Below are 21,387 nucleotides of genomic sequence, written 5' to 3' on the forward strand. Positions count from 1 at the left end.
TATCAGGTTGATTTGAAAATCACCGCTAAGGGGCAGCATTGTCTCATTTGGAAACCAAACATTTTCCTGCCAATAAAACAATTTAACAAGATCATATTGGATCCTGCTATATAAAAACGCTGTCCAATACTATATATATATATATATATATATATATATATATATATATATATATATATATATATATATATATATATATATATATATATATTCTCCTTCTCCGGAAAGAGGTTATTTTGTTATCGGTCGTAGTTTTAATATTTGTATGGCTCTTGATATGTAGCAAGCTGCATTTAAATGTTTTCATCACAAGATGTCGCTCTTATACCTGTGCATAACTGAATGTGGTCAGTTGAGCAAGGATATCAAATTGACCATTTTTTGAGTCAGAAGTCCTTACATAAGCATAAAGAAGAAACTGATGGTCAGCGGGATGACACCCCCAAAGGTACACCTTAGCTATAGCCCTAACTGTTAGCTGTAATGTACTGTAAGCATCCTAGGGACAGGTGTATCTATCAGGGCACTGGCAATCGTTTCCCTAAAATAACAATTGTTAGGGGATTTTTTTTTTTCCTGGAAACTAATCAAATCAAATCAAGTCATCTCACCTATACCACTATATAGCGCTTTTATACAATAATCAGTGTCAACAAAACTATGTTTGGAAAATGACAAGCAGCATGGATGCTCACTGAATAATTCAATAATTATGTTCCTCACTTGTGTAGAAGTCATTGCGGCTACACATTCACTTCCTACCACTACAAGTGGTAGTACTAGTCTATGCAGGTTTCAGAAAAGAGAAGAAATATAAATAAAATCATACATAGGCCTCCAAACTCAGAGGTAAACATTAAGATCACTTAAATATAATATGTATTGAACTTTGCAAGCTATAATATATGCCTTATTCATGTGCTGTCCTCTCCTAAGTCATTGTTTGGGTGCTGTAAATGTAGTGGGAGGAAAACCCGGCTCTTGGAGCGCTGCGCGCTCATGATGCGAAAGCTCAGAGCCACAAGTAGTTCCTGGTTTAACCTTAAAACTAAAGCCTACCCAATGAGCGCACTCGAGCACCTCCCCAAAATCTTCTGATTACAAGGCTGGATGTTTACAAATGACGCGCGCGCATAAAGGCGATACATGAGCAGAGCTGCTTCAGTATACAGGTACAAGAAAGGGATGGATCACAGACCGGCGGATTTCACTCTTTGTGGACGCGCAAAGTCAAACTTTTAGTGCAATCGCATCCTGGAATATTGTTGTATTTACATCTCACCGAACTTTCTCATTTCTCAAAATCAAAGTTTTTTAGCGCACAAACATGTTTTTGTTGCTAAGGTCAGTTCTTCTTGTTAACGTGTTTTATGCTCAATTGGACATTGTTTATTCTATGCAGAGTCAGTTGTGCGTGCCCGTCAGACTGGATCATGTCAAGAACAATTTGGTCAGTAATGAAGTCTACACGTTGCCGCAAACGGTTGCGTTCAAAATAAGTGCATTTGAACAAGATTTTATACTGGAATTACAATCGGACTCCAGTTTCATCTCGCCTGCTTTCTCGACGCACACCGACGCAACTGCTCACAATTCCGCGCATAGTGAAGATATGAGCCGGTGTTTTTATGCCGGTGAAGTGAATTCTGATCCTTATTCATATGCAGCGCTCAGCTTGTGCAAGGGACTGCAGGGCGCATTCGGTTACGGTGGCTGGGAATATTTCATCAAGCCGGCTTTAAACGACACCGACTGGGACAGTATGCATGCGCATGTCATCAGCCGCAGATCTAACGCCAAACTGAGTGGCAACTCCACGTCAAGATGCGGCGTGGACAGCGGTGTGACCCAAACCGTTGCACAGTCCTTGGCGAAGTTCAAGCACCTGAAGGAACAACACATGAATAACGTCACTATGTCAGTTCTGAAAAACCGCTCGAAGAGATTTGTCTCCATTCCGCGTTATGTAGAGACATTAGTGGTGGCCGACGAATCCATGGCCAAATTCCACGGTGACGACCTCAAGCATTACGTGCTGACCTTAATGTCAGTGGCAGCTAAGCTTTACAAACACCCCACTATTTTTAACTCTATCAACATCGTGGTTGTCAAGTTTATGGTGATTAACGAGGAAGAGAAAGGACCCAAGGTTTCCGGGAACGCGGCGATGACCCTGCGTAATTTCTGTACCTGGCAGAAGAAGATGAACAAAAACAGCGACAAGCATGCGGAGTATTGGGATACCGCCATCCTTTTTACAAAGCAGGTAAGGTGTAATGCGTCTTTGGTCAATAGGGTGCAGTATGAGACTCAACGAATCCTGGAATGATCCTGCTCGTGTATCTTGTGGAAATTGATGGCAGGCAACAAGAAACAAAACTGAACACCACACAGTTTGCTGCAATTTACTTACCCAATAATAATCAAACCAATTTTGACATGATTTATGATGACATTGTAATCACAGCTTTTTAGGTGCACTGCAATAAGCAGGTGTTTTAATTGTTGTTTGTAAAAAAAAATGCTTTTAATCTAACCTAAATGTTTTTATCTTAGCACTGGTACTTAAAGCTTGGTTAAATTCTGAACTATGTTTTGTATCTCACAGAGTAATGGGCAGGCTGCAACATGAGTGGCCTCTCCAGTTAACCTGCAGTTCCCATCGTGCTTATAAGAGTTGTTAAGGTCATTGGTCACTTCTGCCTTTGAGCTATTGCCCTGTATCGGCACTGCGAGTAGAAATGCATGCTCTAAATCAGCAAAGATACAATTAACATACGCAGAATACTTAGCAGAGGGCTAAAATTGATCAAGGCTCATTGTCTCCTACAATTTCGCAAATCTTCAGTAAAACACCTACATATAATTCAGCCCAACCTTTATTCCTTTTTTACACATTATGATTATTGGGACAAATTATCAATTAATAACATGGTTCCTTGCGCAATACTATGTTATAACCTCAAAACACCTTTACCATGGATCATGACTTGCAAACTAATACATTCTGACACATTTGCAGCACATGACCAGGTCCATATGACATATAGGTTACATTTATGGGCCTTTTGTTTTTGCAAATACAGTGGAGAGATGACAGGAAAGTATTGGGGTGGAGAGAGGAGAGCAGGATCAGCAAAGGACCTCAAGGCAGGATTTGAACTCGGGTCTCTGTGAGTGCAGCTGCACTATATGCCGACGCATTAAGCACGAGGCTATCGTGCTGACCCATATGATTTTTTCTGACATAGTAAATATGTTTATGTTCATCTTTTTTTAGAGTAAAACTGAACACCCTCTTAGCAGCACTCACTGGACTTTGAAACACTTTGAAAGTGTTGCAAAACATGTAAGAAACAATTTAATATTTTGCAGAAATGTCACAGGCACTGTTTTCCGGTAAGCCTGGAATCTGAACTATTGTTTAAATTAAACTAAATGCAGTATTTTGAAAAGACTTACTGGCTTTACTGGTTACCAACTTGTATATAATTCAGTAGCATCAGCTTCCTACAACTTCACGTTTTCCTGCCCTTATTTAACCCAACCCATTTCAGTACTGTTATCAGCTGTTTATCAATGACATTGACCAGGGCAAAATTAAGGAATGGCTGGACAAAGCTTAGCATTCAGTCCTCAGTGTTATGCACACATAAACCCCTGCTTTGTAAAGACTCACCCATGAACTAATTTTATGCTGTCAGCTGTTTTTTAGGAATGCTTGTATGTGTGAAAACATTTCCAATTCCAAACACATCAGATGAGCACAACCATTGTATCCTCTGGCGATCTGCTGCAGTTACACATGACCCGAGCTGGACATCCAGTCCAGTCATGTCTGCCTAGTCTAGATGACAGCTGTAGTGAATCATTCTGAGGAGAGTAAATATTTTATTGCTTTTTCTCTAAAGGGAACTTATGAAGCATTTTAGCAAGAGAGCAGAGTTACTCCTTACATTCTTCCACTCATTATGTTTATCACTCCCTGTGGCCAGAGAGAGATTTTCAGGTTCCTCCGTGGTCTTGGATGACTCAAGATGAGTTGGAGAGGGGCTAGACTTGTACATCTGCTAACCTATATTAAAGTTTCCAAACTGAGTATGGTGTGATTATCCAATTCTGCATACATAATACAGAGAGAAAATGAATGACATTACAAATGTAAATTGATGAGCAAATTAATGGATGGATGAGAAGGATAATGGTTGATTAGATGAATTAATGGATGGATAAGTGAACATTACAGAAGGTATATATTGAATGTACAGGCATACTACATATAAAACTACTATAAAACTGTAGCTTGTGCAGATAATTAAATTAAGATGATCACATTATTTAGTTAATGCATTGCAACCTACATATATCATATTAAATAGCTAAAGTAGGAATATTAGTTGCTGTTTTCCATTCAGTTAATAAATTGGGACTAGTGCTTCAAACAAATCTTCAAAAAAAAAAAGGGCCAGAAAAGAATCATAAAAGCAGCTCATATGATGCATGCATTATTCCAAGTCTTCTAAAGTCACTAGGTTTTTTATAATGTGATCCAGATTGATCCAGTTCTTGACTTTGACTTGTTGAAGTTTTAAAGTGCCTTGTACTTGAATGGAAAAGTATTACAAGTAAATCTCTAGATTTTTCTTCTTTTGTGTTCAACTGAAGAAAGTCGAATGGGTTTGGAACAGTGTCAGGGTGAATAATGACAGAACTATTTCTTTAATTTATTTATGTCAGCAAGGCCAATGTATACAAAAGAGGTAAAGGGAGTTTCATACAGGACTATGGGAGATACACTAACAGGAAGTGTCCACTTTTGTGGGGAGCTTCCACTATCCTTAGTCCCAACTGCACACGATCTGACTCTTTACCCCTCTTTCTCCTCCTACCTCCTTTCAGTCTGTTTCCCATTACAAGTATTTAATGAGGGAGAGGCTGAGGGTGGTGAAGAAAGAGAAAAGCAGGAAAGACAGAGAGAGAAAACCCATGTGTCCGCTGTGTCCAGGCCCACCTGCTGCAGAGCTCCAATCCCAGCTGCAGCCTGAGAATAAAACCATATCTTTCCATTCAGGTTGTTCTGTCATGACCTCATTTTCTGTCAAATGATGAAGTGGCATCAAAACCAGCAGTGGATTATTGTAGGTATTTTAATCACCAATTAAATATTATGGCAGCAAATATGATTTTTAATAAGTACATTTGTTGCAAGAAACAAGAAAAGTCCCAGAATGAGTCACTACTGGCCTGTCATGCACAAATGCAACGGTTCATGATTAATAAAAACCAGAGCAAAAGTTGTAACTAGGCCACTGTTGCAAGAGAGACTGAGAGTCTTGAGAGATATGGCAACATGTAATATAACTATTACAAAACTATAACATTTACAAAGCTCTACATGCCACTGCAGCACAGTAACTAAAGTTTACAGTGTACATGTGTAATAGCATTAAGTTCACAGCATCACATTTATGAACCTGTTTCAAATAATCAAAATAACTATCATCATTAACTGCCCAGTAAATACTACTTTCTTCAACACTGAATAAGCTAAATTAATCTAATTTGTATGGTAAAGTTTGCTTTTTGTGTACATTCGATATGGAGATTGCACATTCTGTTGAGGTCTTATTTTTGGTTGTAAATATATCTGTATACTCATATACTTGAAGTTTAATGTAGAACATTACTGGTATTTTATAATAGATCCTTGTGTTATGTAATTTAGATAATTGGGAACAGCAAGCCAGCTTAAAAGTTTGACTCAGCTTTTCATCACAGGGACAAAAAGGCCCATCTGAAGTTTATTTGGATTCTCTAAATACAGCCCTTATCAAAGGCAAAGTGGAGGAAAAGTGAAGGATTTGCATTGATAGCATTAGTCTTTAAGAGTCAAGCATTTAAGCATTTTTTAACATAAATATAGGACCCACAACCACATCTAACTCAATTTTTTTTATTACTGGTAAAAATTTACCAGTATCAAACTTGTGCAGCATCTGCCTTCTCAATATGTTCCTCAGCTAGCTGGCAAAAGTAACCAACAGCCTTGGGCTATAGGCCAATCTCCTATTTTTATATAACTACATATTTGGTTTGAAAATGATCACTAGCTCAGAGTTTGTTGACTGCCATGTGAGCATGTTTTTTGCAGTTCCTGTGGTTCTCAAGTTTGTCACACGGGATGATTTTAAATAAACCTTTTCATTGCGCTTGTTGGGTAATGGAAATTCAGAACCAAATAAAATAAGACGGCAAAAATGAAATGCCTCAAATATTGTTGCAATCATTATTACAAGAAACATCTAATTTTTGTAATGTTTAAGAACTACAGTGTAAATTGCTATGTGGCCTGTATTTAATTATGTGCTTGTTTGCATAGACACTCTGTTGGAAGTGTACATCTACCCGGGTGGCTAACCATATAACCACTACCGCCCCGCAGGGGTAGTGTAGGATAGTTTATCAGAGAAAGTACAACAACGATATAGATAAAAAGTGTGAAGGAAGGCAAGAGTTAGCAAGAGAGGGAAAAAGTGAGAGAAATGCACATATGGAACAGTTTTGATTTTATAAAGGCATAATGAAAGTCGTATGTGTGCAGTGCTGGATGCCAATTGGGTCAGATCTGCTTGTGGAGAGTATGGGCAAGTTTTCCCCCTGTTTTGCAAAGGATAAAGATATTTCTTGCCAAACATAGAGGTTGGATAAAAATAAAAATGGATAAATAAGTTAATTGAAATGACATGGGAGTCTGCTCTCATTGCTTATCTAACATTGTCAGTGCACAGGACCATTAGCTAAACCGGAGCCTAAAATGGTCTGGTTCTGTTTTCTGCACCTGGCACAGGCAGATGGCTAGAATTCAAAAGGCTCATACCATATTTTATTTCCAAAGCATGTCATCATGCACTTGGAGTCTGAACTCTGGAGGAGGCGGATGAAGAAGTGGGGAAGATTGTATGATGAATTCACTGGATACAATGGAATAATACATTGATCAGATAGCATCTTAATTGGATGCTGATAAATATATCATAGAAAAAATAAAACATTGATCACATCTTATAATTTTCTTCACATTTCATTTAACAGTGCATCATGTTTTAAAACTAGGTCACACAAGTGCAAGTTTGTCAGGACAGGGTTCTGGTCTACAGTGTTTCTTATTTCTAATCAGATGTTTTATATGTGTTATTTCATGATAATATTTTTATTCTAATAATAAATTCAACTATTATTCTCATAGCTGAACTGCAGGTGATATATGAATAAGATGCAAGGTTTGGACCGAAGAAGCGCAACTGTTCATGAAATTGTCCATCAATGTTTCTCCAACCTCGGTCCTGGAGGGTGTGTGTCCTGCAGAGTTTAGCTCCAACTTGCTTCAACACACCTTCCTGGAAGTTTCTAGTTTGCCTAGTAAGACCTTGATTAACTGGCTCAGGTGTGTTTGATTAAGGTTGGAGCTAATCTCTGCAGAACAGCAGCCCTTCAGGACCGAGTTTGGAAACTTCTGTTCTAGAAGTTTCTGAACTACAAATGATCAAAGTAACAACCTAAACACCAAACTGTGAACGACCACAATTGTTCACGTTCTTTAGTAATCCAATCAGCAAACCATCTGTATTTAGATTTGTTTTTGTATGTTTGTAACTAGAGCAGAATGACTCATTTAAGCACTAATGTAAAGTCAAAATTCCTTGTGCATAAAGCAACTGGTGTTGAGGCAGTGTAGGTTGGAGTGATTTAGAAAGACAGGTCACACCTTTCCTGTTATATGCATTTGTGGGACGAGGTCATGTTGCCTTCATTTAATAATAGGCTACATTTTTTGAAAAATTGGCAACATTGCCGTATTTTCATCCTGTGAGTGTAGTCAGGTCCCAGAGTGAGTCACATTTTGTCAAACTAAACTAAACTGAATTTTCTGGTGGATGCCCTTTTTTTACAGACTAGTGTTTGTTTCATGTACAATTAATTTTGTCTTGAATAAAGATTTATTACTGCATTTGTTATCTGTCTCAGATCAGTTGTCGCACAAAATTACGTTTTAATACACTCCCAACCAATATATTTATGGCAGTTGTCTGACTACAGGGAAGCATTTGGACATGGTTAATGTTTGAACAAGATATCCGTCGTCTTAAAAGACCAGGGAGACTTCATGATTAGTCCCATGATGATTCTTGGGAGTTAGCAGCTGGATTCACATACATCAAGAAATTGAGAGATTGTGAGAACCAGGTCAAATTAAAGGGGCCATGAACCACCGCTTTTTATTATTTTGTACAGTTCTCTGAGGTCCACTTATAATGTTATCAAGATTTTTACATAAAAAAAATATAATTTAGAAGTAATAGGCTATTTTCTGTTTGGTTTTGACCCCCTCATTCGGAAAGTGAATAGGAGGGGTGGATTGTAGACTCGGAAGTAAATGGCCAGCATTGTCTTTTTGTTTCATTCTTTTTGAGAATACTACGTCAAATTGTGCTTTCTTTGTAAACAAATCTGCTGTAAAATGAAGCGAACAAAGGACAGAGACACTTTCTTTGAAGCCCATATTTATAAGGGTATTCTTAAGGTATTATAATGAATACATAATGCTAATTTATGTTTTAATGTTATGTATTGAAACTTATAAGATGTTGTACCATCTCATAAATAATCATTTCAACAAGTATAATACATTGTTATACTTATGTATTTGTGGTTATAACTTTTAAGAGCATGATTATTTATAACACGCAATTAATACCATATTAAATCCACTTAATTTATAATGGATTATCTCAGTATCTAATCTGCACAGTCTTACTACATCTTGTAAATGCTCAGGAGTGGTTGAGTGTTTATGAGTGTTTCCTGTGAGGTCAATGTTAATTGTGCTGTGAGCTAGTTTAAGATCAGTTATAATACTTTCAAAAAGTTTTTTTTTTTTTAATTACATTACATTTTATTTTGATGGTCCCCTTAGTCTATTTACTATAAGCACCTTTGCAACTACTGTACATGCCAACTAACTCTCATTTAAAGTATTAGTAGACTGGTTATGGTTAAGGTTGGTAGAATAAGTTGACGTACTTGCAAAGTTGCTTATAGTCAGTATAATGTCTGCTGGGGAACCATCAAGCAGATATTTAGCAGACGTGCACGTACTACCAGTACTACTACAATGACTGCTAGTTGACAGGTAGTTGTGCAAAGTTAATTATCAATATTTGTCTAAATGCATCAAAATAACCATACTGATATTACAATAAAAAATTGTTTAAAGGAAATTCATCTGATCTGATTTAATTTTGTTTATTTATAAGTGGTCTTTGTTTTCTTTAAGTAAAATAAAGTTACTTTACTTACAGTAAACAAAGAACACATAAATAATAAGACCGCATTATTAAACCTTTTGGGTGTTTTCAAGAAGACTCTGTATTTGTCATTTTTCAGTAAAAACACTGATAAGATGTACTAAGTTATTGTGCAGAGCAGATCTTAAATAATGGCAAGATATGAGACTTATAATACATTTTAACTATGGGAAATATAATTAATTGTAACTTAAGTGGATACAAACACTTTTTGCAATTAATTTCATATTTTTGTGCTAAAATTTGCCCCTAATTATAGCTATAATTTCAGTGTTTAATTTAGTCCAATTGCATGCAGGACCTCTTTTAATAGTGTGTATTTTTTTTATAAATAATCAATAAATAACATGCTGATTAATAAAATATTTAAATTTGTGTATTTTCAGTGTCATCAAATACACTTAAAATACACGTATGTCATAGTATAATACATCAAAACGGTTCTTATGCTTATTTATGAGATGATACAACATATTATAAGTTATATATTATCCATTATCCATTCATTATAATGCCTTAAGAATACCCAAATTATAAATCTGGGCTTCATAGAAAGTTTTACCCTGAGGTCTTACTGATGCAGTCTGAATCTAAAAAATAAAGTTAATCCACTCTTTTCTAACATATGGACCTCCAATATGTCAATAGATCAAGGGAACTTTGATTTCTCAGATCATGACCCCTTTAAGAGAGAGAGAGAGAGAGAGAGATGTAAAATCTAAGAAGACCAGAAGAAACGCTTCGTCTTTGTAGACTTCAATGTTTACTAAAAAACTTTTTGATTGTTATGTATAAACGTGATTAACATGTCACACTGATTTGGAACTTCGTCCTAGACAGTGCAATTTAATATGTGGTCAAAGATGTCAGAGCCTTTTGGGCTTCTTAGAGCAAAATGAGTTTTTGAGGGTTAAATGAGTTATGCTGTTGAATAACAGGAGTTGAACTGTTTCACCAGAGTGTTGTGAAACTTCTGTTCCCTTTAAGTGTGTTGTGGCCAGAGAGAAACTCTACTTTTAATTCTAAGGTTACGACCACAGTCAATGCTAGTCCTTTTTTGGGAGTTGGTATACTGTAGGGTGTTGCACCATGGGATAAGGGTGACCAGCAAACCTGCTATTATGATGTTGAGTCTGTAGGGCTCAGATATTTTGAGCAAATCCATTTTAAACCTTGGAAACACAATATAGGTCAGTCGGAAATTTGGACTGAGATACTGCATTTTTGGCCAATAAAAATTAAAGATATTTTGAGCATGTGAAATATTTCCATGTCAATTAAAAGCACATTCTTCTAGCTACCTATTTCCTATTTTTCACTCACTGTTTTTCACTCAGTGTTAGTGTGATTCTTCAGTTAAATTTACTTGAATATCTATGTTACCATTTTTTTTATTACTATTAGTATTAATATATAACTTAACACCAGGATTTATGTGCCAATGATTGAAATCATATGCCATTGGTTGATTTGCCCTGCAGCATCACCAATTTATATATTTGCTAAATATTCAGCTTTAAATTTAATCTAAATAATTTGGTTTTAGATATGTTTTTAAGACTAAAGTATATAAAAATAACCTTTTATGGGTTAAATATGCTCAATATAATTTGTACTCACATTGACTTGACAAATCCTCATTTAGAATGTAAAAAAAAAAAAAAACAGAATAAGAATGATGACCACAATGTATGTTCTACTGATCTAGGACCTGTGCGGAGCCTCAACATGCGACACACTGGGTATGGCAGATGTCGGCACCATGTGTGATCCCAAGAGAAGTTGTTCTGTGATTGAAGATGATGGGTTGCCATCTGCCTTCACTACTGCCCATGAGCTTGGTAAGTGTAAACAGTTCTGGTAGTTAAAATCCTGTTTCTTTTCTCCATTGAGAACCTTTCAAGAGAGACCTCTTGTATGAGCTACAAGATTGTTAAACAATGATGTATGCTTCTGTAGAAATCATAAGTCAACATGACTGACTTCAATTTAAAACTAAAAAGCAGTTAATAGTAAATATGTCTGTTAAAAAACTGCATTAAACTTTAAATAAACTTTAAATATTGATTTAATACATTGCACACATAATATCACTGACTATGACTTACACTAACCAGTTTCTATACTTGCATTAATTTAATCACTTCTGGCAGAAGCATGATGCTCCAATAACAAGCCTTTTTCATGATCATTTATCATATTTGGAGGTGCCAAAATCTCTGAACTGAATGCTTGCCAATCCTACTCAATATGTGGGTCTAGAACCAGTGATTTAAGCATTCTAAATCGTTTGGATGATCTCCACAACATCGTCCCAGAGATGATGTTCATTCAGTTCAGATGATCTCAGTGGAGCAGCTGAAGAAAGATAAGCTCTATTAAAGTGGCTTATTTCCCTGTAGGAAACCTCATAGGCGGTTTTGCAAAAGTTTCCTCTCAAGGCCAGGAAGGAAATGTGGGGAGATGTTGGAGGTATTGTAGAAGTGACTCAGCATAGTTGTGGTGCGACTGCTGACAGGAAAATTGTATTGGAATGATTGGTGTTTTAAAAGGCAAAAATCTAAATTTATGTTTAGATAATTTCTAGAGATGGTTCATTTACATCTGTGTAAAGTGTTGACACACATCGCATTTGGTTTTTGTCTTTTTTTCCCTCTTGTGTCCTCACTTCTTTCTCCTCTCCTTTTCTCCTGCAATGCTACAGGACATGTCTTCAATATGCCACATGATAATGTTAAGGCATGTGAGGAGGTGTTTGGCAAGCTGCAGGACAATCACATGATGTCTCCCACTCTGATCCGAATCAACCGCACCAGTCCCTGGTCTCCATGCAGTGCTGCTATTATCACTGACTACCTGGACAGTGGACACGGTAAATAAATGAAAGCAATACTGTGAATTTTGGCAATATGTGAAAGCTACAAATTATCTTTAATGTGAACCAAACCCCCTCAGAATAAATCCACTGTAGGTGGCCTGAATATGGTTTGCTTAATATCATTTCTAAATGCAACTACATTTCCACTTTTGCATAATGTCAAATATGTTTGGCCTTTATACAGTAGGTTACCATACAAGGGTAATGCCATATGAAAGTGAAGAACAACAACACAGCAGTACTGAGATACTGTATAACACTATTTTTGACACTATTAATCTATGAAAAATGTAATATGCTGAAATTTGTCTTTAAATGTGTATATATCAAATGTTTATATCTAAGTGCATGTGTTCAGTTTAAAAATGTTTTTTTCAATTTTAAGCTCTAGAAAACAAAAAAATTATTATATTGATTACATTAGTATATAATGAAGCTAGATTTTAATGTGAGGATAGAAAAGCAGCTTTGCTGTGTGTACTCTACTGTAAAAAATGCTTAGGATCAATTTGCTTTTATTTTTTATAAATAATAATACGACAATGATGCATTAAATTAACGAGAGTAAAATAAATTGATTAAAGTTTTACATAAATGTATAAAATTCTAATAAATGTTCTTTTGAACTTTCTATTATTTAAAGAATTCTGAAAAAAATGGATCACAGTTACTGAGGTTTTTTTTTTTTTACTGTATTTTGGTCAAATAAATGCAGCCTTGCATGGTGTGCATAAGAGACTTCTTTCAAAAACACTTTCAAAAACAAAAGCGTTTAAAAAAAATCTTACTAAGACCTTTTGAATAGTTGTGTATATGAGCGTGCCCATGGCTAATAGTGATGAGTGAGTCTGGGTTTGACATCTCAGTGTAGGTGCTTTCTGAAAAGCTGTCTTCAAAGAAATAAACATCTCAAGGTCAGCTTACTTTACAGCTTGCAGATTTAAATGTTTGTGTTTCAGTGAAGGTTTACAGTGGGGTCATTGGGGGATTCAGAACTCCTCTCAGGGCTGATATTTGGCTTAAAATACTGGAAGAAAAACATAAATATTGGATTTGGGTAGGGGTTAATACGAAAGTATTTCATATATATTCTTTGAGAAGGGACTGTCTTCGGAAAAGTTTCCAATTTTCTTTTCATTTTACCTCAATAAAATACACATTATAGGAGTGTTTGTATATGCTATAGTTGTGTTAGGGTGAGCTGAGCAAGTCTTGCATATGTATTTCCTGATTTGATTGACTTTTAATAAAGATTTACAGGTAAAATGACTGTAAATAAAAGTCTCTGAAGTGTTGTAAATACAATTGCATACAACTGTGTGTAACATTCTCTTATTATTTGACATCTTTGCAGGCGATTGTCTGCTGGATCAACCTCAGAAACCGTTAGCTCTTCCAGATGTGCTCCCAGGTGCATCCTATGGTTTAGAGCGGCAGTGTGAGCTTGCCTTCGGTGCCGGTTCAAAGCCTTGCCCATTCATGCAGGCACCATGTCAGCGCTTGTGGTGTACAGGGAAGACCCGCGGGCAACTTGTGTGCCAAACAAGACACTTTCCATGGGCAGACGGAACCAGCTGCGGGGACAGACAGCTCTGCATGAGGGGCACATGCATGGACAAACAGGAGATCGGCAAAACTAAGGTACTTCACAAATCTTATACATTATCTCAAATACTTGTATGGATTGATGAACACTAAATATACAAACTGTCACTGCGGTTTTAATCATGCTCATTTGCAGAATTCAGAATTTTAGAAAAGAGTATTTACACTTTTGTTGTATGGACACATTTAATGCATTTTAAAGGAACTCTCACTGCAGTGTGAAAGATGTCATGTGTCCACAACAGCGATTGAACATACCGATGTCAGCCCGTTAAACATACTTCACTTGACCTGTTCGTTGGTATATTTGCCCTGTTGCTTAGCGATCTTGAACATGACCCGTAAAAAGGTTCTTAGTGGCCAATTCATTTGGGGTTAAGAAGTAAAATAGAGTCTGTTGTTCAATGTTAAAGGTCAAGCGAGTAGTGACTAACTCCTCTTCCTGTTTCTTCTGTATTAGGTGGATGGCAGATGGGGTAAATGGGGGCCGTTTGGTACCTGCTCCAGAACTTGTGGAGGTGGAGTGCAGCTGTCAAAGAGAGAGTGTGACAACCCTGTCCCAGTCAACGGGGGAAAATACTGCCAGGGAGTAAGGGTCAAATACCGCTCCTGCAGCCTCTTCCCATGCCCTGACACAGGTTTGAAACACTTTCCAAATGTTTTCTCTCTATACACAAAACCAGCATCAGTGTAAACAAAAGTAAACAAGGATAATTGTATTATTTGGAATCATTTATGCTTTTTCTGCATTGCATATGGAATAAAATAAGCATTTCAAGAACGTGCTCCACTTACATTGCCTCATTGTCATTTTAGGCAAGAGCTATCGTGAGGAGCAGTGTGAAGCTTACAATGGGTTTAGTCTGAATACTAACCGGCTTACCCCCTCTGTGGTGTGGGTGCCCAAATATTCTGGTGTTTCGGCTAAAGACACATGCAAGCTGATCTGCAGGGCAAATGGAACAGGCTACTTCCACATTCTTGCACCAAAGGTGGGCAATTAAAGTGTTAACAACCATCTATCATGTTTAGAAATTATAAAAAAAAAAAAAAACCATTATTAAACAGAAGTTTGGGTTTAAGGTATGAAAAATATATATTAGTTTCCTCAGTTCATGCAGTGGAAAATATTAGTTAATCTAATAATGGGGCCTATATATTTTAACTAGGATTTTATCATTTAATATATTAGCTAAAAAATATATATATATAAACTAAGAATCTCATGAATAAGGGCTTCTCTCACTGGAGATTATTGAATTTATGCATTGAATTATGGAGGATGCAGGGGATATAATCTGTCAGTGAGTCTGGAAGACTATAACATGAAGTGAATTTAACACACCTTAACACCACAAAATACATTTGCAATAGTTTGGAAAATTAAAGGCTACACATGCAATCTCAGAACAGTTTTGAGTTATTAAACATTCACCTAAGAATTTATTGAAAGGAAAATAATCATTAACTTAAAACCATATATTACTATAGGCATGTAAGAGGAGAAAGGATGTGGTGAGCATACCTGCTGTTTGCTGGCTGCTTTACACTTGCATCAGATTTCACTACAGACAGACAGACAGAACTGATGAAAGTGAAAAGAAAGATAAAGATAAAGAAGGTGAAAGGGCCTATCCTTGCAAAATACTGTTGTGCAGAGTGAAACTGTACAGATGCAACAGACATTCTGTTTTAAAAGGGATTTGACATCGAAGAAACCATGCAGAGCCTGTATTATGAAAGAGACGGCAATGAACTTTAATCTGCTAAAGACTTGTTTTGCCAGAGGCAAAAAATAAAAAGAAAGAAAGAAGCAATACCAAAGGCTAGACTGCATTTTAATTCAGTAAGCCCTGATGCTAATTTGAAGTGTAACTCATCCATAACAAATGGTTAACAGAATAGGGACAGAAATAGCTTAATAGTAGACATGCTAGACTCATTTGTTTCAATGCACCCCCCAACACAGTAAATGGTTATAGTTAGAAATCAGCCTGTTTTCCAAAGCTGCTCTAAAACTGAGCAACGGGAACCGTTAAAAAGATTTTTCTAATGTACATATACTGTATATGTAGCAAACATCTTCCTTTTAATCTACATTTTCAATTACAAAAAAAAAACATTTATTTTAATCATCAATACAAAATAAATGGTTGTACAAGAATTGCCTTACATTTTTGTCACCATAACATTATGTGTATCCACAAGATAGTTGGCATGCAAATCATTTTTTTCCTGCTTTTTATAGGTTGTTGATGGTACACCATGTTCTCCTGACTCCTCATCGGTCTGTGTCCAAGGCAAATGCATCAAGGCAGGATGTGATGGAAAACTGGGATCCAACAAGAAGTTTGACAAGTGTGGTGTCTGTGGAGGAGATAATAAGAACTGCAAGAAGGTCTCAGGCCTTTTCACAAAGCCCATGTGAGTGAAGTTGGGTCACAAATAATCTGAAAATAATTAAGGCATTGATTATAAACCTAATGTTTTTGCTAAGCCTGGGTATCAATACAGATTTCCTTATTTGATTTTGATTAGACTGATTATTTACGGTATTTTTGTTGATGTCCTTTTTACGTACAAATCTAAATTATACTGGACAGTGTTTGAGAATGATTTTGTTTCATTAAAAAGAACTTGTTCATAAGAATCGTTTTTGTGAATCAGACATGTATTGCCATTATTTTTAGATATGCTGTCACAATCCAGTGCAGACTTCAAACGCACATTCTTAATATTTCTTTTTGAATTGGCCAAGTGATGTACTAAGAAAGAAAATAATATTCCAAAATTATTCTAATCCTTCTTCTGACCTTTCTCTTTTCAGGCATGGTTACAATTTTGTGGTCATGCTTCCTATGGGAGCGTCTAACGTCGACATCAGGCAGCGTGGCTATAAGGGCATTGTGAGCGACGACAACTATCTTGCCGTCAAGAACAGCCAGGGCAAGTACCTACTGAATGGAAACTATGTGGTTTCAGCCATGGAGAAGGATATTCTGGTGAAAGGGAGTCTGCTCCGCTACAGTGGAACAGTTTTCTCCTCAGAAACTCTTCAGGCTGTGAAGCCTCTGGGTGAAGCCCTGGTAATTGAAGTGCTCTGTGTGGGCCAGATGACACCTCCACGTATACGCTATTCTTTCTACTTGCCACGAGAGAGCAAGGATACCAAGGTGCAAAAGAAAGAAGAAAAGGTACGTGCCGAAAACAGTGTTCTTAGAGAAGAGGGGAGAATCAATAAAGGTGGAAAAGAGGCAGATCTTCTTAAGGACAAAATCTCACCTTCATATGTCAACGATATTGCGCCTAAACCAGGGAAGTGGGTGGTGGCGGGGTGGGGTGTGTGCTCGGTTACTTGCGGTAATGGACTCCAGAGGAGGATGGTGCAGTGTCTTGGGGGAGATGGTGGGCCTGGAATAGACTGCGAGCCTGCACAAAAGCCTAGTGCTATTCGGGCATGTGGAGACCCTTGCCCCATGTGGGACGTGGGCGACTGGTCCCCCTGCTCCAAGACCTGTGGGAAGGGCTTCAAACGGCGCCTGATTCACTGCGTTACAAATGTGGGAAAGTTTCTTCCCAGGGAGAAATGTGCAGACAAAAAGAAGCCACAGGAGCTGGACTTCTGTTCATTAGCCACGTGTAAATAATCCCTCCCTTCCTTTATATTTCTACATGGACCTTCTATTTTGTCAAACTGCATATTCAACAGAGAAAGGAACAAAGAAAAAAGACTATATGTTCTGGTTTAAAGTTTAGAATTTGTCATCTGCCTGACAATGGGGAAAAAATTAACAGCTGTGGAAAAAAAAAATTACTGTCAAAAGATAGACAACTGAGATTGCGAGATAAACAGGCTTGAACACAAATGCAAATAGTACTCTACCTCTAATTCTAACCAAATTCTATATTACAACATCTCTAAATCATCAAGATGAGACTAAATTCATAATCATGCCTGATGTCATTAATATTCAAAGGTATTTATAAGTAATGTTTACACATATTTTTTTTGTGTGTGTTTGAATATGTGCGATAAAGACATATTGACAGCATCTCAGTATTTAAGTTTGTTCTGGATCTAAAAAAAAACAACCAAAAAAAATGTTAATTAATTCTTCATATTATTTTTATTTTTATTTTAGGAATACATTTGCATAGTTACATTTCACTATTATAACCTAATCCCACGTCTACACTAAAGCTAACCACTTCTCATCAGTACAAAGCACAACAGGCAGATAATTGTAGTGACAGTTATTTTTACTACATTATACCATTTTGTAAACTTATTTCATTAATTATACTGTAATGTTAAATTAGTTGAAAAGGCATGACAGAGACCTAAAGCTTACTTTTATTGATTAAATGCAGTAAAATCAATGCATTCTATCAGTTCAATATTCTATAAACCTAAAAGGATTTTAAACATTTTTATGCATATAAATCATTAATTGGGAAAACATTTGCATTTTCGATGCTGTTAATATGTCAATGATGTAGGCCTACACGTCTATGTAAGCATATGGAAATTGATGAACCACACTATACAAATATTTGTGATTACGAAGGACATTGCTATCCAAGTCCAAAACATCAGTGTAACTATTAAGCATAAACTGCAAAAATCCATTGCTTTTAACTGAATGGATGACTCCCCCCTGCAGACATCAGTGTAAACATATCTATTTGTGTGAGCAATTGATGTTTGAAATGGTCATTAATGATTGTGTGCAGAGGACGCCAAACTAAATGTATTTCATCTGGGTTAACAGAAACATTCCACGGGGTGTATAACATACTAGCCCACAAAAACCCTTGAACTGCATGGAACTGGCTGCAGTCTGCCCCTTTGATACCCTCTGTTCTTCAAAACTCATGAGATGTGGAAAAATTAGTGGGGAGCAATTCATTATTAACTAAAAATTAAGATTAACATCCAAAAATGAGACTGGAGTATTTGTAACAGAGTCTAACAGAGCCTAAAAAAATGGTTTACTAGTATTTCCATGTTTTTATTTACATTGCTTAAGGACTGAGAGGAAGCATAGCACATCAGCACATTCTTCATGTCAGCAAACAGGACTAAATATTAGCATTTTTTCACAAATAGAGCAAAGGAAGCCGGTTATCCCAATGCTTTACGTCATGTAAATAAATGCAGTCATCTGTGTACTATTATAACTGTAAGTCTTCTAGCTACTTTCCACATGGCCTTTCGTGAAACCTAGCGATCCACCTTTACTGCTGTAATATGACATGCAGTAACTCAGAGGAGCCATTTTGACAAAGTACAGATCATGGAAATGTTTAAGTCTTTGCCAATGTATTAGCCCCCTAAAACAGAAACAGCAAGGAGAAAGCCTTATGTACACAAAGCCTGTGTTTTATCAGTACGTGTGTGTTAGCATGTTAGCCGTCATGTCAATTCATCTCCTTGAAGTCACTGTTATTTAGCTCAGAAGACCTTTTTTTTCTGGCCAGCATATTTCCTGCTGTCAGCCATGTTCTGTACTGCCAAACACACTCCCTCCTCATCCAGCTTTCAGCCAGATCCCTTTTTTGTAATGCTGTTTATCTCCTCTACTCTACCTACCACTTGAGCCAGAGTTGCAGCTGCTATAATCATGCCCTGTCTGGTACAGTTGCCATTTTAATTAAGTTATTAGCACTATTACAATGAATTTTAAGAACTAGTGGCACAAGGTTTTACAGTGTGGTACCCTATGCTTTAGTGGCAAGTTGTTCTTTGGACACAGTAAGTGAGAATCCCTGTAATCCGCTAAACATGTTACGTTCATGATCAAGGTTCGTCATAGTGAACATATCGTCCATCTAAAAGATGGTTTCTGTATTACTTAAATGCATATTTTTCTTTTGTGCTTTTGTACAGCAAAAGATTTCAATGTCCTGCATGGGCTTGTATACCATGTATACATCCATCTGGCTGTGCAGTCATGTAAATACCTATTATGTCTTGTTATACAATAATTTTTTTTCTTTTTTTTTTTTTTGTCATGCTTCAAGGTATTTATTCCTAATAAAACATTTAGAAATAATTTGCAGTCTGTGTAATTTTTCCTATTGTATTTTTTATACTTATAATTGTATCTTAACTCTTGTTTGACCCAGTTGCAAACTTAGCTGGGTGTCTACATGCAGGAATTAAAAAAAAAGAAAAAAAAGAAAGAAAGAAAGAAATATTTTCAAACTCCCGAGACAATGAAAGGAGAGCAAGATGGAAAAAAGAAGTAATATTTCAAGCTGTTGAATGTAACAGCTGCACGCTCATCATCTAGGGTGTTAGACCTCGATCAGATGATTATATAACTTGGAGAGTGATATCAGGGCTGTGCATTGTGGGTAGTGTGACAGACTAGTGCAATTACATCAAGCAGAAAGCATTGTTCTGTCAGGGGCCAAAAACAATCTGATTTCATCTGACCTACATAAGGACCAGCATGGACTACAAAATAAGATTGGACAGCAATGAAAGACAATTTACTTTCTTCTTCCTTGCTCTAAGTTTTATCTTCTTTGACCTTTTTTTTATCCTGATATGAAACACTGTTTGAAGTCCTCTTGATCCTTGAAGAAATATGCTGGTATCTCTTTGAACGCTTCGCTCATCTTTTAACACCATTTTTTCACACTTTTGTAGAAGGGCCTTTTTTTTTCCTTCACTGTTTGTCAATATTCCACCATAATCACCCTCTATAACTCCCTGATGTTACATATCATTAACATACAAGAAAAGAAAATATATCCTTCACAGTATAACACTGTCTTGATATCCTGTCTGAAACCACTGACCCACAATCCCTTGTCCATAAAACATTCTTTGGGAGAGCAGAAAAATAGTTGAGGAAAGTTCTCTGTAGAAGCTATGTAAGAAATTCATATTTCTATTGGAGTGGAGGAACTGGTGTTTTCCTAATGATGGCCATAAAAAAAAACACACAACCAAAATGAACTGGCAAGGACACTTGTACTGTGCTAGAATCACCAAATCAAGTCAAATCAATTTTATTGTCACATCACCACAGCACATGGTGAGTGAAGTTCTTGGGAGCGTGCTCCAGACAGTGCAGAAACAATTTACATATAGACATACAGACTTTATACAGATGACAATGTGCAAATGTGCAATGTGCAGAATGTACATATACTGTAGTCCATTATTGAACTGTGTTGGAGTTAAAGTGCATTGTGTGGCATACCGTATTAATAATATTAGCAGAACCCCAATACAGAGTTTCCATAAAAGAGTAGACCATAAAGAACCAGAGAAGTGTGGAAAAGAAAGAAAGGAGGTGCTAAAGGAAGTGTAGTTTATAGTGCTCTTGTTTATGGTTATTGAAGTATTTTGTTCATGGAAAAGAGGTGTCTTCAGCTATTTCTTAAAGGTTGTGATGGTCTGAGAAGATCAGCTTTCACTTGTTATTTTGCAAAGACAAGTAAAAAATCGTCTTCTGTTAATGTGTCCCGATACATTTTGTTTATAAAGCTCTGATATCAATTTTTTGTCCAGTTACAACAAGC

General features: G+C 36.6%; 1 protein-coding gene across 1 annotated transcript; it reads left to right on the forward strand.

The window, feature by feature from the left end:
* The first annotated feature begins 1,120 nt into the window (after positions 1–1,120).
* On the forward strand, positions 1,121–19,712 carry LOC113074468 (A disintegrin and metalloproteinase with thrombospondin motifs 15-like). The gene is made up of 8 exons (XM_026247312.1): positions 1,121–2,266; positions 11,074–11,206; positions 12,070–12,237; positions 13,598–13,884; positions 14,309–14,486; positions 14,665–14,840; positions 16,097–16,272; positions 16,676–19,712. The coding sequence occupies exons 1-8, from the start codon at positions 1,328–1,330 to the stop codon at positions 17,493–17,495; spliced, it is 2,877 nt and encodes a 958-aa protein (XP_026103097.1). The 5' UTR covers positions 1,121–1,327; the 3' UTR covers positions 17,496–19,712.
* Positions 19,713–21,387: the final 1,675 nt, after the last annotated feature.

This window comes from Carassius auratus, chromosome 5 (genome assembly GCF_003368295.1).
Source record: "Carassius auratus strain Wakin chromosome 5, ASM336829v1, whole genome shotgun sequence".
Taxonomy (NCBI): Eukaryota; Metazoa; Chordata; class Actinopteri; order Cypriniformes; family Cyprinidae; genus Carassius; species Carassius auratus.